The sequence below is a fragment of the Barbus barbus genome (genome assembly GCF_936440315.1).
Source record: "Barbus barbus genome assembly, chromosome: 13".
Taxonomy (NCBI): domain Eukaryota; kingdom Metazoa; phylum Chordata; class Actinopteri; order Cypriniformes; family Cyprinidae; genus Barbus; species Barbus barbus.
The window spans coordinates 7615569-7630952 of NC_136741.1; the positions used below are offsets into that span (position 1 = coordinate 7615569).

Below are 15384 nucleotides of genomic sequence, written 5' to 3' on the forward strand. Positions count from 1 at the left end.
AAGCTGCTCTCATCCATAATAAATGGTAGTGGATATGCAGTCAGCAGGCTTCACCTGCTCCTTACACACACAATCACACAACCACCAATGCACTAATGAGGCCAGGCAACTACATTTTACACACATTTAGAATTAATAAAGCAGCAAGCGAAAAGTATTTCAAACTTCTTTAACGCTTTTCACTTTGTATTACATGGACTACAGTACAGTTTCTAAATAAAATACAAAAAATGATACAGTGCCTTTGGTGACAATTACATTACAATTTCCTCCCCTATTGGTGATTATTCAATAACTTAATCTGTAATAGTGAGAGTTCAATCTAACGTATGCTGTCCACAAGCAGGGCCAGTAGCAGTCCATCTGGGAGGGTAACAGACACCACGGGCAGGGCCTTTGATATGTGTTACAGGACACAGATGCATACACATGCACAAACGTCGTGAAAGAAACAGACACGTGTGTGCTGTGTGATTGCCACTGTGAATGAACTGCACTAGTTTACTGAAGCGTGTATTGGGGGAGGACGTAGGCCATTAAAAGAAATGTAACACTCATATTGATCCAAATGCACATTCATGCCCCTGGCCACCTATCCTCATTTAGCTGCTCTCACGACAGGCACAGGAAACAAAGAAAATAAGGAGCAATCAGTCACACAATCTATCATCAACCACAGTGTTGATCAAGTTTAAATGTACACAGAAAAATAAGCAATTAGTCACATTAGTTTTTTAAATATTAATAAGCAGTAAAGCAGTTTTATATTTTTTTCCCCCAAAGAAATAACAATAAATGATTAAGCCGAACTACACAATAGCATTCAAAAGTTTGGGCTCAGTATGATTTTTAAAAAGAAATTGATACTTTTATTTAGCAGGGATGCAATAAATTGATCAAGACTGACAGTGAAGACATTTACATTATTAAATGTCAATATCATATAAATGCTGTTCTTTTAAACTTTCTTATAAATCAAAGAATCCAGAAAAAAAACATGTATCACAGTTTTCACAAAAAAACTTTAAGCACAACTGTTTTCAACACTGATAATAAAAAACAGAATGATTTCTGAAGGATCATGTGACCCTGAAGACTGGAGTATCAAAAGAACAAAACATTTGAAAATATGTTAAAAATGAAAACGGTTATTTAAAATTTTTATAATATTTTACAATATTACTATTTGTACTGTATTTTAGTCAGTTAATTGCAGCCCTGGTGAGCATAGGAGATCTCTTAAAAAAATAAACAAATAAAATAAAATTCATACCCCAAACTCAATAATTAATTTTTTTAATGATCTTTTTTCTTCATTATTATATCAGGACGGCTGTATCACCCTGACATTTTTTACTTCACACCCTCTGAAAAATGAATTGGTATTCAGAAATAAAAAACACAGAAGAAGTGTATTGTGTGTTGCAACATACAGTATATTTTTTAAAGTACTTTTGAATAACTTAGATTAAGACAAACAAAATGAGCATTGTGCGATTGATACATGAAAATTATTATAGCTTAGCATTTGTGCCTGTATGAAAATGTGCTCTTTGAGGGTTCAAATTAAGACCCTTCCAGGCCCCTTCTGTGAAGATCTGTTTGATCAAGTGACCTGTGAACATCAGAGGAGACAAATCCTTTTGGATTTAATTTTACAGCCTGATTTGCCTGATCAGCCTGATTTGGATGAATCCCCTCTAAAGTTGTTTGAGTGACATATTAGGAATAATGATCAGAAGGGTATAATGATCTTGAAAAAGAAAGCAGGGAAAAAGGAACATAGAGACACCAGAAAGAAAAAATATGGCATAAAGTACGTTCCTCTGATTGAGAGCTAAAATATGTGAAAACAAATTAGGAGCCATTGACCCAAAGTTCCATTAGCGGACCCCAGCATTCCTGCTTACTTTACTGAGAAACTGTGTGTGTGTGTGTGTCATACAGTTTATAAACCATCTGTTTATTTTCCGTCTTTCATGGATGATAATCAAAGATGTCATTAAAATGTACAGCACTAAGTCACAAAGCCAAACTTAATTGATGTCAAAAGGCTAAATCCAAAGTCTAATCGCTGAACCATAAGTAACCATAGTAACACTAGCTGGACAGAAAAACACTGGTCTGATTCAAAACCTTGTGGGTTGACCCACAAATCTAGGGAACTGCCACTGTGCCTTCCAGTAGCAGGACATGGCTACACAGAGAGTTTATTTACTGCGGAAGTAGACATAACAGCATTTTAATGTACTTGGAGTTCACCAAATGAAGGAAGAGTTGCTCTGATGTAACCCAAGGGTTTTATGCCTTGCTAATAGTCCTAATGGTGACATATAGAGCATGTAACCTCTAAATTCTTATCAGTGATTGTAAACACAAAACACTTTAGGGTATGAAAGTGAATTAAGAGGCCAAGAACAACCACTAAAACTTCATAGTTTACTCATACTCATGCTATTCCAAACCTGAATGACTTTTACTGTGGAACACAAGCAAAGATATCCTGAAGATTCCAGCCTGCTCTCTTCTATACAGCGAAACTCAATAGGGACTGGGCTGTCAAGGTCTAAAATAGACAATAACTACCATAAAAGCACAAAAAGTAAAAGTATTATAAAAGCAGTCGATACAATTCATGAGCTATATTCCAGTTCTTCTGAAGTCAAACAACTTTTTACCTTGGGCTGTTTTTTACGGATTTGAACACATGCAACCGCAAATTAGATTTAAATCACAGATACAACATTTCAGTGATTTTCAATTCAGTCATGGTTTGCTCAAAACATTTCAATGAGATGAACAGCAAAGTACCAAACATCAGGATCTGCACACAAAAATATAAGCAAAAGCTTGTGTAGATTTAATCCATTAAGGCCTCAATGTAGGTCTATGAAGTACTTTAATGGCAGTTTTGTGGTGTTTAGTCATATACCATTCAAATGTTTTTGGGTTGGTAAGATTTAGTCAATTTTTAGTATTTATTTATTTGAAAGCTGTCTCTTATGCTCATTAAAGCTGCATTAATTTGAACTCCAATAAAACATTAATATTGTGCTTATTATTACAATATTACAAAAAAATATTCTGTTAATACACTTTAAAGCATAATTTATTTCTGTAATAGCAAAGCTAAATTTGAAGCAGTCATTACTCAAGTCTTCAGCATCACATGATCCTTCAGAAATAATTCTAATAAGCTGATTTGGTGCTTAAGAGACATTTCTTAATATTATCACAGTTGAAAACAGTTGTGCTGCTCAATTTTTGTAGAAGCCATGATAAATATTTCTCAGGATTCTTTGAATATAATGTCCAAAAGAATAGTATTTACTGTAAATGTAAGTCTTTACATAGTCAAAAATGACTTTTCGTTAAAATTGATGCATCCTTGCTAAAAAACAAACTTACTATCCAACAAATTTTGAACAGTAGTGAATATGTGTATATTTATCCTTTCTTTAAGCTTTTCCATTCAGCTTTAATTGTATGGAAGAACAGCTTCAACATTGTGCTCCACAGAAAAGAAAGCTAAATGGGTTTGGAATGATATGTGGGTAAGTAGCTAAATAAAACAACTTTTAGAATTTTTGGGTGAACTATTCCGTATGAAATTCCTTGACCTTTAAATGGTGTTCCTGGCACAAATGACTGTCTTGCACAAAATGAGGATGGCAAACTTCAGTTTGCTGCTTTCATGTGTATTCAAGTGTTACTTTAGTAAGGCAACATCTGAATTATGGTGAAATCAGACAGCTCCTGGGTCAATTATTTCCAGATGGAACTTTCCTTTTTTGCATAACAGGTAATGGATAAAAAGACAGCACTCCCGAGTCTCCTTCTCCTGTTCTGAGATGAAGTAATGCAGGTGACATGTCAAATGTTAAGTAAGGCTGCTATAATCATTTCAGCTTAGAACACAGCAGAATCCTTCCAAAGGGATTTTTTTTAAATAAATTCAATTTTTCCCCAGTCCAGTCCAATACAATCACAATTAAATTACAAGACACTGATGCAAAACTATTATTTTCAAAGAGGTATGGCTGAAGATGATGATGGTGGCAAATTGGCTATGATGGATATTTGACAGGTGCCCAATTTATGCGCTTTAAAACTCGTTTGCCCTGTTTTTTTCTGTTTAACTCCCATCTGAGCACGCTAATAGCCCTATATTTCATATTTAGGTCATCACATGAGGTTGTAATAGAAAGGCACTAATACAATAAAAGTGTGACTTGAATCAAACGCAGACTTTAAGGTTGAACTTCACTCACCACCAGTACAGAAGTGCGCACCACCTCGGAGACGCTCTGGCGTAACTCAGCGGCGGTGCCCGGCTTACTCAGACCGCGTGTGAACTTTCGTGTCTCGGGCTGAGCCGAAGAGGCCATCGCACCTTGCTTGCGTTTAAAAGATGAATTCTATGATTACATGTCTATAGACAAAAATGTACGCAGTGCTGCGAGAAAGTCCTCAGTTGGGACCTGTCCTTCGCACCAAGACGCAGCGACGCATTCCCAGTCCCTACAGTAAACAACACCATGGAGTGGGTCATCTGTCCTCTTCCAAACTACACACTTCTGTTTGTTTTCGCAGCGTCGGATGAAAGCTGAGAGGTAACGCGTTCCCGTTGCGCTGTTACACTTTAGTGAGCGACGGTTCCCAGGAGTCCCGCCGCGTCGCACCGCTGTGCGTGTCAGTGAGTGCCGAAGCTCCCGCGCGAGCAGCAACGCCTCCCATCAGAAACTCAGCGGAGCCAAGGAGCTAAATTACTTCCATGTAAAAGCAAATGTCATATTGAACTGATGTGTGTGTGTGTGTGTGTGTGTGTGTTATTGTTTATTCTGTTGAAACGCAATAAAACATATTACGCAATTTAAAACATCCCGAAATGGGCTGAGTTTTGTTAAACAGCAGAACAGCTGGGAAATACTGGGCAACACGTTCAATAAAGCCATGTATTATAAAATATTAAGTATTGTTAATTAACCATATGATAATTTTTTATACGTTATTATTACTTATTTACCTTATAATGCGTTAAAAAACTATAATCAAATATGACCTTGCATTATAGTCTTAACTGTACAGTCATTATAGTAAAGATATATCCATAATCTCCGGATTCAATTATTTATGAAAACATACAATTCAGTACAACGTGTATTATGAGAGATTTAATTATAAATACCTTTATACAGGCTTCATAAAAGGTGCACCAGTTATTCCAGATATAAATCTTCACAATATGTCGCATTTTCATTTAAATTTTACTTTAGTGATGGTAACAAATCAATAAATGATTTAATAAAAATGCATGCACCAATTCTAAAGGGTCAAGGTTAGAATAACATGTTTTAGTGCGCCGACTAGTGGTGATACACTCATATTGCAATTCCAAAGGCTTGATGACAGTGTAGAGATTTTTTCATCACACTGTAAATAAACAGAGACTATGCAAATGCAAAGCATAATTTAATTTAAATCTGCAAATAATAATATACTTTTACAGTCTACACCTTATACAAATCACAATTTTCAAAATGTCTCAGCAAGGGGTAATAAAATGATTGATCACGACACTATGATTACAACGATTGTGTTAACAGGAGAATAAAAACATACAAACACTCATCCACGCATACATGCACAAACACACACATACGTGTGCATAAACACACTAGGGGCGCAGCTGAAATGATCTTGTGCTCTTTAAGATGCATTTAAGACATGCAACAGTCAGTTCAGGTGTAATAATATGGGACTCTGTTCATATGATTATAATAACAGTGTCCGATTCATTATCACTGACATGCCAGAGCAGTTTAGTAACACAAGAAGGTTTGATTTCAGACCAGAGTTGCTTCCTTCATGTCTTTGTGCATAGCAAAAAAAATTCTGCTCGTGTGTGCTGTGCTTTGAAAAAAGACTATTCTCAGGTTTCTATCTGATTAAACCTTTGCCCTTTGTTGACTTCTTGGTCATCAAATGATTGTAACAGGTAAGTGCGTTCGAAGATGCACATCCCCATAGGAATAGTTACAAAGATGCAGCACAAAAACCTTTCACACAACTAGAGACAAGACACAAAGACACAGGAATAAACACACAGAGAACTGATCTTGTGTGCTAAGACACACTCACACATAGAAAAATGAGTAAATAACAAGTAGGTCCAAAGCACCATTAGACAGTTTAACAAGATCCAGAACAGTCAGTTGACCGAGTGCAGCTTTGTCTTGCGTCTCTGAGTAAAGCTTGTCCAGAAAGAGAGAAGTGTGATTTCTGAGTCTGATCATATCAGATGTTGCCTTGGTCTCTGCACAGTCACACCATTTCTAAATATTGTCTTGAGTGTCTGATGCTGAGATACATAGTGCCACCACAGTGAAATGTGTTGAATTGCTTTTTTTGTAGTCTGTTGGCTTCTTTCAGACCTCAGAAAGGGAAGCCTGCTGTTATTTTGCACACACAACAGCACTTACAATATCAGATGCTGTGAACACAGTCACAGAACTTCAGTAATATTGTCTCATAAATCTCATAGCTGCAGGAAACCATGCATGGGAAAATATTAGAGAATGTAAACATATTCAGCAGGTCTGCATGGGAAAAAATGAAAGCTTTGTAACCTTACAAATTAAATTATTAAAATGAGTGTTAATGAGTGACCTTATAATAGGGCTTCCACATATTCTGAGTCTGACTGATGAATTTTCATGATTTTCTTTTTAAGTATTTAAAAAAATAATAATTATAGAGGTTACATTCACAAAGAGCAACAAAACATTTTAGAGATGAGCATTTCCATTACTTTATGTTTTTTTTTTTTCCAGGTCTAGAAATCAAAATTCCCTGACATTTTCATATTTTCCATGACCTTGGGAATGTGATTAATTAAGTACACATTTACACTGGTTTAATATTAGGGACTATTTCAAATGGTCAAAATAATTATGATTTATAACTTCAAGCAAAAAAAGTGCAACCAAAAAGTGTCTTACTTAAAAAAAAAACATACAAACATTAAACTAAAAGATGGATGCATAGCTCTTTTCAATGTAAATCCACAAAGACTCTTACTGTGCTTACAACTGGGGTTAAATTTAAGACATTTATGTGGTCCAGTCAATACTTGTCTCCACAAACTTTAGACTTTTTAGAGCTGTAGAGTTCGATTTTAAATTTTTTTCAAGAGGAAAGTGAGGTCTATGTTCAAAAGTCATAGTCATTGGGATCTGAGAAGCGAGATCCTCCCCGACTACCTAGATAAACGGCAGAGGCTGATTTTGGTCTGCTGGTACCGGCCTGATTCTGGTTCTGACCAGACCCTCCATGGCGACTGTTGTTGTTGACTTCAGCATCCAGTGTATCTGTGGTGATAACCCAGCTGGCAGGACGCCACTTCTTCAGAGCATAAGGTGTCTTTACACGCTTCTTGATTTTATCTCCTGATCCCTCTGTCACGTCACCGGCAGACTTGCCTCCTGTGGATGAACCAAGAGATTACAACATGAGTATGTAATTTTCAAATGTAAAACAATGGGCCTCGTTCATGAAACAGGAGAACAATGGGTTTATGTGTAAATTGTTCCAAAACTGAATATTTTTTCAAACAATTGACAGAGCAATTTATTATGTTTTAACACTTTATTTTAATGTGTTCTTGTTACACGTTACATGTACTTACTATTATAATAACAACAATAAATTATGCATAATTACATGCAAGTAACCCTAAGCCAAACCCTAATCCTAACCCTAAACATATAGTAAGTACATGTAGTTAATTAATATTACTCAGTACTTAAATGTACAATTACACTGTAACAAGGACTCCTTAAAATAAACCGTAACCCATTATGCTCATGTTTCAGGAAAAAAGGCATGTAAGAGTGAATATTTGTGAATATATTGCTGAAAACATAAAAAATGATAGTGTTAAAAATGAAAATGAAAATATGAAAAGGGTGGGAAATTAACTTTGGCCACTTTTACCAGCCACTCAGATTTTAACCAGTCATTTTAATCAAATGTTAATATATAAAGTAACTCATTATATTCATGATACATGAACTCGAACAAATTTAAAAGAAAAAAAGGATCTGTTAAAATAGAGTACATTAGCTAATAGCATTAGTGCAGCGGCAGATCACTGGTCTGCAAAAATCACCCAAAAGTGACGAAACGAAATAATGGAAAAAAAGTGAAACAGTGGATAAATAGTATTGCTGATAGAGTAACTTGGCAATATTTCTCTCTATTATTTAAATTTTGAGGGGGTCACTGTAAATGGATGAACCCTGGCTGACACTGACAGTAACATAAGTCAGCCATCCAGCTATCCCATTCAACTACACATAAAATACCACTAAATATAAAACTACTATTTAATGTAACTTTAGATCATGTTATCATATGTTAATTACCAATAATTAAATATTAAATAATTATTATGCACTGTTACAGATATGGTCAGGGCTCTTAAATAGACAAAAAGAAAGTTTGGAAAACTTTGTAAATATTAACAGAAGAAATAGCTCCATAAAATAGATTAAATACATAAGCAGTGTCTTAAAGGCCCAAAAATGTAAAAATTCTTCAACTCTATTAATTTTGTGTCGCATACATTCTATTATCTTAGTTTGCAACATGAAAGTAAAGCTATTTTCTGTGAATGTGTGAGACTTCTAATTCATTCCCTGCTGTATGTAAACAACTAGAAGAATAACAAAGTGAGAAAAAGCTAGTGGTGCAATGGTTTAAAAAGGTAAAATGCTCTTCAGACCAGCTTGTTTATAATTATGACAATACAAGATAATATGATAAAAAAAATACTAATATCAAGTAGAATTAAGAGCTAAAAATAACCATATATGAAAAGCTCCAGTTATTCCACATACCCTTTGAAAATAAACTCTTTGGTTCGGCAAAAAAGTACATATTTTGCATTCAAAAGGGCAAATTTAGTTAAAATAAGTTGAGTTTAAGCATTGATACTCACCTAGTAATGGCAGTGTGGTGATGGACAGATCCAGCGAGTTGGGTCTCTCAGGTCTGCGCACACGGTTCTGTCTGAGCAGCGCCTCTCCTTGTGTCTGAGCTTGGGTTTGGGCCTGTGGAGGAGCCACGGTTGGGGCAGGACACGGGCTGGGCAGCGCAACAGGCTCCACGGTAGAAGCTGATGGAGCATCTCCTGTTGGACCAACATTCTCACTGTTCTGACCTCCCTCTCCTCCACCCTCAGTGTCTCCCTCGCCATCTCCCTCGCCATTGTTGTTATTGCTGTTGTTGTTGTTCACATTGTCAGGATGCACCTCTCTTCTCAGAAGAGGCTCCTGCTCATCAGGGCTAGTGTTCAAGAGGCCAAAGGTCAAGTCCTCTGAACTCATGGCGCCCTTCCAACGGACATCAGCGGCATTGGCTGCACTTCCTGCTGACTCAGGTGCTGCTCCGTTCGCATATTTACTCACTGCTGCCGCAGCATCGTTGTTGGCAACGGTAATTGGCCTGGCCTCATGTGCCACTCTGACCACACTGGCTTTAGCCACACCCATCTCTACTTTCTTCAGATTCGACTTTCCGAGTTTTCCAAATTTCATCCGCAGAGTGGAAGATGACAAGGCGGGTGTTTTCCCAGAAGGATTAGCATGGAGACTTAGCCTACTCGGCCTCTTAGGAACGTTCTGCTGCTTAGGAAGGATGGTTATAGGGGTGTCAGTAAGCCGACCAGAACCCTGTGACCCTGAAACCTCAGAAGCCATCTTCATGAGGGGGTAGAGCGGGCCACGCGAAGTCGATGTTTCCGGAGAGCAGAACTGTTTCTGCGAATACTCCATCAGGCTCTCATTGGAGCTCTCTCTCAAGTTCCTCTGGACTTCACTTGGGTCCAGTTTTGGTATCTCCAGGTCTTCCTGGGTCAACTGAGCACAGGGAGGGACACTGTTGCCTACTGGTGGAGGCTGTGTGGCATTGCAGGACTCTGAGACAGGAGTAGGTGAGGAGCTTTCTGTCCCAGACTGCCGTGATTGGGCCTGCTGCCACTCGTAGTTGATGCAGTTCCTGTTCTTCTCTGCAGGGTTAGACCCCCCCACCGAGGGTGGGTCCATTGAGGTGTCATTGTGGAGGGGTTTATCAGCGCCCTCGTGGTCTTCAGTGTTTGTGGAGGAGTGCTCAAGGAAAGAACCCACCTTAGGCATCTGCCTTCCAGTAGAGAAGTTCCTAGAAAATGTAAGTTGAAATAAGAATTACTTAAAGGAACACTCCACTTTTTTTGAAAATAGGCTCATTTTACAACTCCCCTAGAGTTAAACAGTTGAGTTTTACCGTTTTTGAATCCATTCAGCTGATCTCCGGGTCTGGCGGTAGCACTTTTAGCTTAGTGAGTGGTTAGTGATGATCGGTTATTGATTACCTGCTGTTGTACAGTGAATGGTCAGCAATTATTGATTACCTGCTGTATGTGTGGTTTGTATGTGATCACTGATTACTGGTTATTGATTATTTGTGATTGCACACTAATTATTTGTTATTCATTACCTGTGGTTGTACAGTGAGTGGTCAGTGATTATTGGCTACTTAAACATTGTCTGGTTATATAGTAAGTGGTCAGTGATTATTGGTTATTGATTATTGATTACCTGTAGCTGTACAGTTAATGGTCAGTGATTATAGGTTACTGGTAATTAATAACCTATGGTTGTACGGTAATTACTTTTTATTTATTACCTGTGGTTATACAGTTAATGGTCAGTGATTATAGATTACTGGTTACTTGTGGTTGTACAATAATTATTGGTTATTGATTACCTATGGTTGTAGAGTGAGTGGTCAGTAACTATTAAGTAAGGATTACTTATTACCTGAATCTATAAAGTGAGTGGTGAGTGATTATTGGTTATTGATAATTTTCTGGTTATACAGTTAATGGTCAGTGATTATTGGTTATTGATTATCTGTGGTTATACAGTCAGTGGTCAGTAATTATTGGTTATTGATTACCTGTGGTTGTACAGTGAGTGGACTGTAATTATTGGTTATTGATTATCTGTGGTTATACAGTCAGTGGTCAGTAATTATTGGTTATTGATTACCTGTGGTTGTAGAGTGAGTGGTCAGTAATTATTAAGTAAGGATTACTTATTACCTGAATCTATAAAGTGAGTGGTGAGTGATTATTGGTTATTGATCATTTTCTGGGTATACAGTTAGTGGTCAGTGATTATAGGTTACTGATTACCTGTGGTTGTATAGTAATTATTGGTTATTTATTACCTGTGGTTGTACAGTGAGTGGTCAGTAATTATTGGTTATTGATTATCTTTGGTTATACAGTCAGTGGTCAGTAATTATTGGTTATTGATTACCTGTGGTTGTACAGTGAGTGAATAGTAATTATTGGTTATTGATTATCTGTGGTTATACAGTCAGTGGTCAGTAATTATTGGTTATTGATTACCTGTGGTTGTACAGTGAGTGGTTAATAATTATTGCTTTTTGATTACCTGTGATTGTACGGTAAATATTGGTTATTGATTACCTGTGGTTGTACAGTGAGTGGTCAATAATTAATGCTTTTTGATTACCTGTGACTGTATAGTAAATATGGGTTATTGATTACCTATGGTTAAACAGTGCAGTACTGGGGTTAAGAGCAGGACTGACTGATTTTTCCCTGTCCCAGATAAGGAGCAGTTCAGCAAGTCTCTCCTCTGCACACTGAGCCGTCAGTCGGGCTTCAGCATCCTGATCCCAGCAGTCTTCCATTGTCTCTTTCAGAGAGTGCACCATCTGTAGATAAACACATACACATACATTAACATCAACAAATCTATTTTAGTCCACTAAGAGTTGATAAGCTGCATTTGTGTGTGTTCACATCTTAATTTCTCACCAGGCTATTTTCTTTCCAGGCCTCTGGGAATTTGGGTCTTTCTTTTTCTCGGGACACAAGTGCCTGCATGTCTTCTATGGTAGGGTGATTACCAACCTCTGCCTGAAACGCCATCTGAAACGCTGGAACAGTCTCACCTAGTGGGATAGAAGATTTTTATTGAGTAAAAACAGCAGCTGTAACATGGAAAGATCTGCACGTGTACATGTGTGTGTGGTACCTGGAAAGAGGTCTGCACACTGCATGAAGGTCTCCCAGTAAAGCAGACCCAGCGCATAAACATCCACTTGTTTCAGCGCTGACTCACAATCCCTCAGATTCACTGCCCCTTCTAACACTTCTGGAGCCATGTATCGCACTGTACCCACCTATTGAGTGAGATAAAGAGATAAACATATGATTAGTCCCAGGTATTATTGTCCAAATCACTGGTCTGCTTTAGATTTTGCTGGGTTGGATCAGACTGGACCAGTCTAAATTGTTGTTTGCTGACCTCACTGATGGCACTGTTGTCCTCTTCTCCATGCCCAGGCGGTCTCTTTCCCGTCAGAATCATGGAAAGTCCAAAATCACTGATCACACACGAGCCATCTGTCTTCACCAGCACATTCCTACTGTTCAGATCCCGGTGGGACACGGCCGGTTTATACACATCTAACAATGAGAAGAAGAGAGGGAAGAAAAATATATATTGAGGGGGAGTGGGATGAGAGAGGAAAGAAGGAGAGAAAAATTACATGAGAGCGAATCATAATATCAGAATTACCACTAGAGAGCACTAGGACCCACTTGTGTCTCCAGAAATAACCTGTGTAGCAGGGATTTTACCAATGTAAGTGGTCCAGTTAGGCACAGATACTTAAACACTTTAAAAAACACAGTAAATAAATGTAATGCACAGCTTTGAATAGCTTATATTTGTTTCCTCTGTTTTACAAAAGACACTGAAATATATAATTAAATAAATAATTACTATTTTATTAAATATGTTTATTTTATCTTTGTTTTTAATGTATTTTTTTTTTTATCAGTAAATAATTGCATTTATTTACTGATTAATAATATAGGTAATATAGGTCATTAAACTCTACAATGTCATAGTTAGTGGTCACTATTTTGTGAAATTAATGTCTGTTTAAAAACCAATATTGGTTTGGAAGTGGCCCATCCAAACATTTTAGAGCCAGTCCACTGTGTTATATAATAATACTGTATATGACAATATATATGAGTGTGCATTTGTATTTGGAAGTTTGGCCAGTTTCTGAGAGTTAAAAAAGGGTCTGTCATTATATATCAGGATGACTGCACTGAAGATGAAGACATAGCATCACTTTCTTTCTTTCTTTAGTCTCTCTTTCTGTCGCAGTCTTTGTGCCTTTCATTTCCATGCATTTTTTTAAACTAAATCAAATCTGAACACTTTTAGAGCCTTTCACACTTTAACAAAGACAAAGAAAACTAAAAAATGCATTGAGAATTACACCCCATCCCTGCCTTCCTGCTTTCTCAGACTGAAGCTATAAATAAAGTACACACACTATCACATCCATTCGCCATGTTTAAAATCTAAAGTGTATTTTAAATAGTTGTCACCTTTTATCTGTTTTAGAGCTTGACAGCCTGAGATCCAGTTCACACTACCTTTGAAAAGTTTAGAAAGGTAGAAAGCTCCTATGCTCACGCAGGCTGTATTTAATTAATCAAAAATACAGTAAAAAACTGTAAAATAGTGAAAAATTTATAGAATTTAAAATAACTGCTTTCTATATGAATATATTTTAAATATAATTTATTCTTGTAATTTTTAGCTACCATTACTCTAGTAATCTAGTTGTGCTGTTCAATATTTTTTTGTAAACAGTAATATTTTTCAGGATTGTTTGATGAATTAAAGGGGTCATATGATGCGATTTCAAGTTTTCCTTTCTCTTTGGAGTGTTACAAGCTGTTTGTGCATAGATAAGATCCCTGAAGTTGCAAAGACTAAAGTCTCGAAACCAAAGAGTTATTCTTTATAAAAGTTAAGACTCGTCAACGCCCCCCTAAAACAGCTCATTTAAACACGCCCCCACGTCTACGTCACGGTGTGGGAAGATTTGCAAAATTTGTTGCAAATATTTACACAATGAAAGAAGGCAGTGTAGTGTAGAGTAGTGCTTGTTGTTTGTCGTTTCTCCGATCACAAATGCAGACATGGTAATGTTTACGTGGCGCGATGCAACGCAACATGTAAAAAGACTGTATAAGTCATTATAATCAGTAATTATGTCCCCACTGGATGCAACAAATGCCACGTTTATGAGTTTTATTGTTTTTGTGTCGTCGCACCGGGACACGACATCACAATACGGTAAGGGGCGTAACATTTCCGTCTCACGCTTGAGGTATTCGGCCAATCACAAGGCACTGGATAGCTGGCCAATCAGAGCACGCTTCTCAGAACGATGAGCTTTGTAAAACTCGGTGCGTTTCAGAAAGACAGGGCATAGAGGAGCAACAATAATGTACAGTATGTGGAAAATAATGTGTTTTTTGAATAAACACATTGCATTACACCAAACACACAAAATAATGTTCTTCAACGTCATATGACCCCTTTAGAAGATTTTTTCAATAATTTTCAGTAGAAATGTAACATTATAAATGTCTTTACTTTTGCTTTTGATCAATGTAATGTATGCTTGCTGCGTTATAATATGAATATATTTACCCCAAAAAAATTTACTGACCCCAAAGGCCCAAACTTTTGAATAGTAATGTATATCATAATTGCATGAAAAAGAGTGGCCACTATATTCATCAACATTCTGCTTTTGTATTTCATAGAGGAAAGAACTCGGGTTTGGAAGAGTCTGAAATAGGAATTTATTTGTTATTTTGTTTTCTCACCCCCTCGCTGTATCTCTGTGTGCAGGTACGCCAACCCTCTGGTGACAGAGAGAGCCAAATGACAGCAGCTCAGCCAGCCCACAGTCCGCCCGCTCAGATACGTGCACAGAGAGCCCTGGGAAAGACAGAGGGAGTACTCTATTCAGAGGAAATCATCTGCAAAGTACAGGGAGGAACGCACGGGAAAGGGGGGGGGGGGACGAGGGAGGACGAGATTAAAGCACAGAGCAAGAAAGAAAAGCAGCGGTGTATCTCAAAATTACTGGAGCAGCACGATTAATGCACTCCCATGATACTTCAGGACTCAGGGATGCCTCCTGTCACTATGGCAACCTGGCTTGAGGTTAGCCCACAGGAAGTACAGGCTGAAAGCCCACGGTTATGAATAATTGAAAACTTCTCAGCTCAGTCAATAATCTCTCTCTTCCTCCATAATATCGAGAGTGTGTTGTGGGTGGGAGTATGCGGCGAGAGGTAAAATGAGGACATTCTGCTAAATTGTAACCTTTTCCATGTTCCACAAGTATAAAAACAAAAGAACGAGAGGATGAAAAAAGTCCCAGAGGAAAACTGAAGGAAGAGAATAGGCGAGTTTTAGGTAA

The 15384-nt window shown here is 37.4% G+C and overlaps 2 protein-coding genes across 2 annotated transcripts in view; both read right to left on the reverse strand.

Moving 5' to 3' along the window:
• LOC306879473 (dedicator of cytokinesis protein 9-like) overlaps positions 1-4698 on the reverse strand; it is a 113447-nt gene extending 108749 nt beyond the window's left edge. Inside the window, exon 1 of the mRNA XM_079432447.1 lies at positions 4272-4698. Coding sequence (XP_079288573.1) covers positions 4272-4388 — 117 coding nt within the window. The 5' untranslated portion in view covers positions 4389-4698. The remainder of the gene's footprint in view (positions 1-4271) is intronic.
• Positions 4699-5454: 756 nt separating this feature from the next.
• Positions 5455-15384, reverse strand: part of LOC306878865 (bone morphogenetic protein receptor type-2-like) — a 28448-nt gene continuing 18518 nt past the window's right edge. The window contains exons 7-13 of the mRNA XM_079431440.1: positions 14783-14897; positions 12384-12544; positions 12111-12258; positions 11891-12027; positions 11618-11787; positions 9002-10218; positions 5455-7484 (exon numbers count right to left, since the gene is read on the reverse strand). Coding sequence (XP_079287566.1) covers positions 7213-7484; positions 9002-10218; positions 11618-11787; positions 11891-12027; positions 12111-12258; positions 12384-12544; positions 14783-14897 — 2220 coding nt within the window. The 3' untranslated portion in view covers positions 5455-7212. The remainder of the gene's footprint in view (positions 7485-9001; positions 10219-11617; positions 11788-11890; positions 12028-12110; positions 12259-12383; positions 12545-14782; positions 14898-15384) is intronic.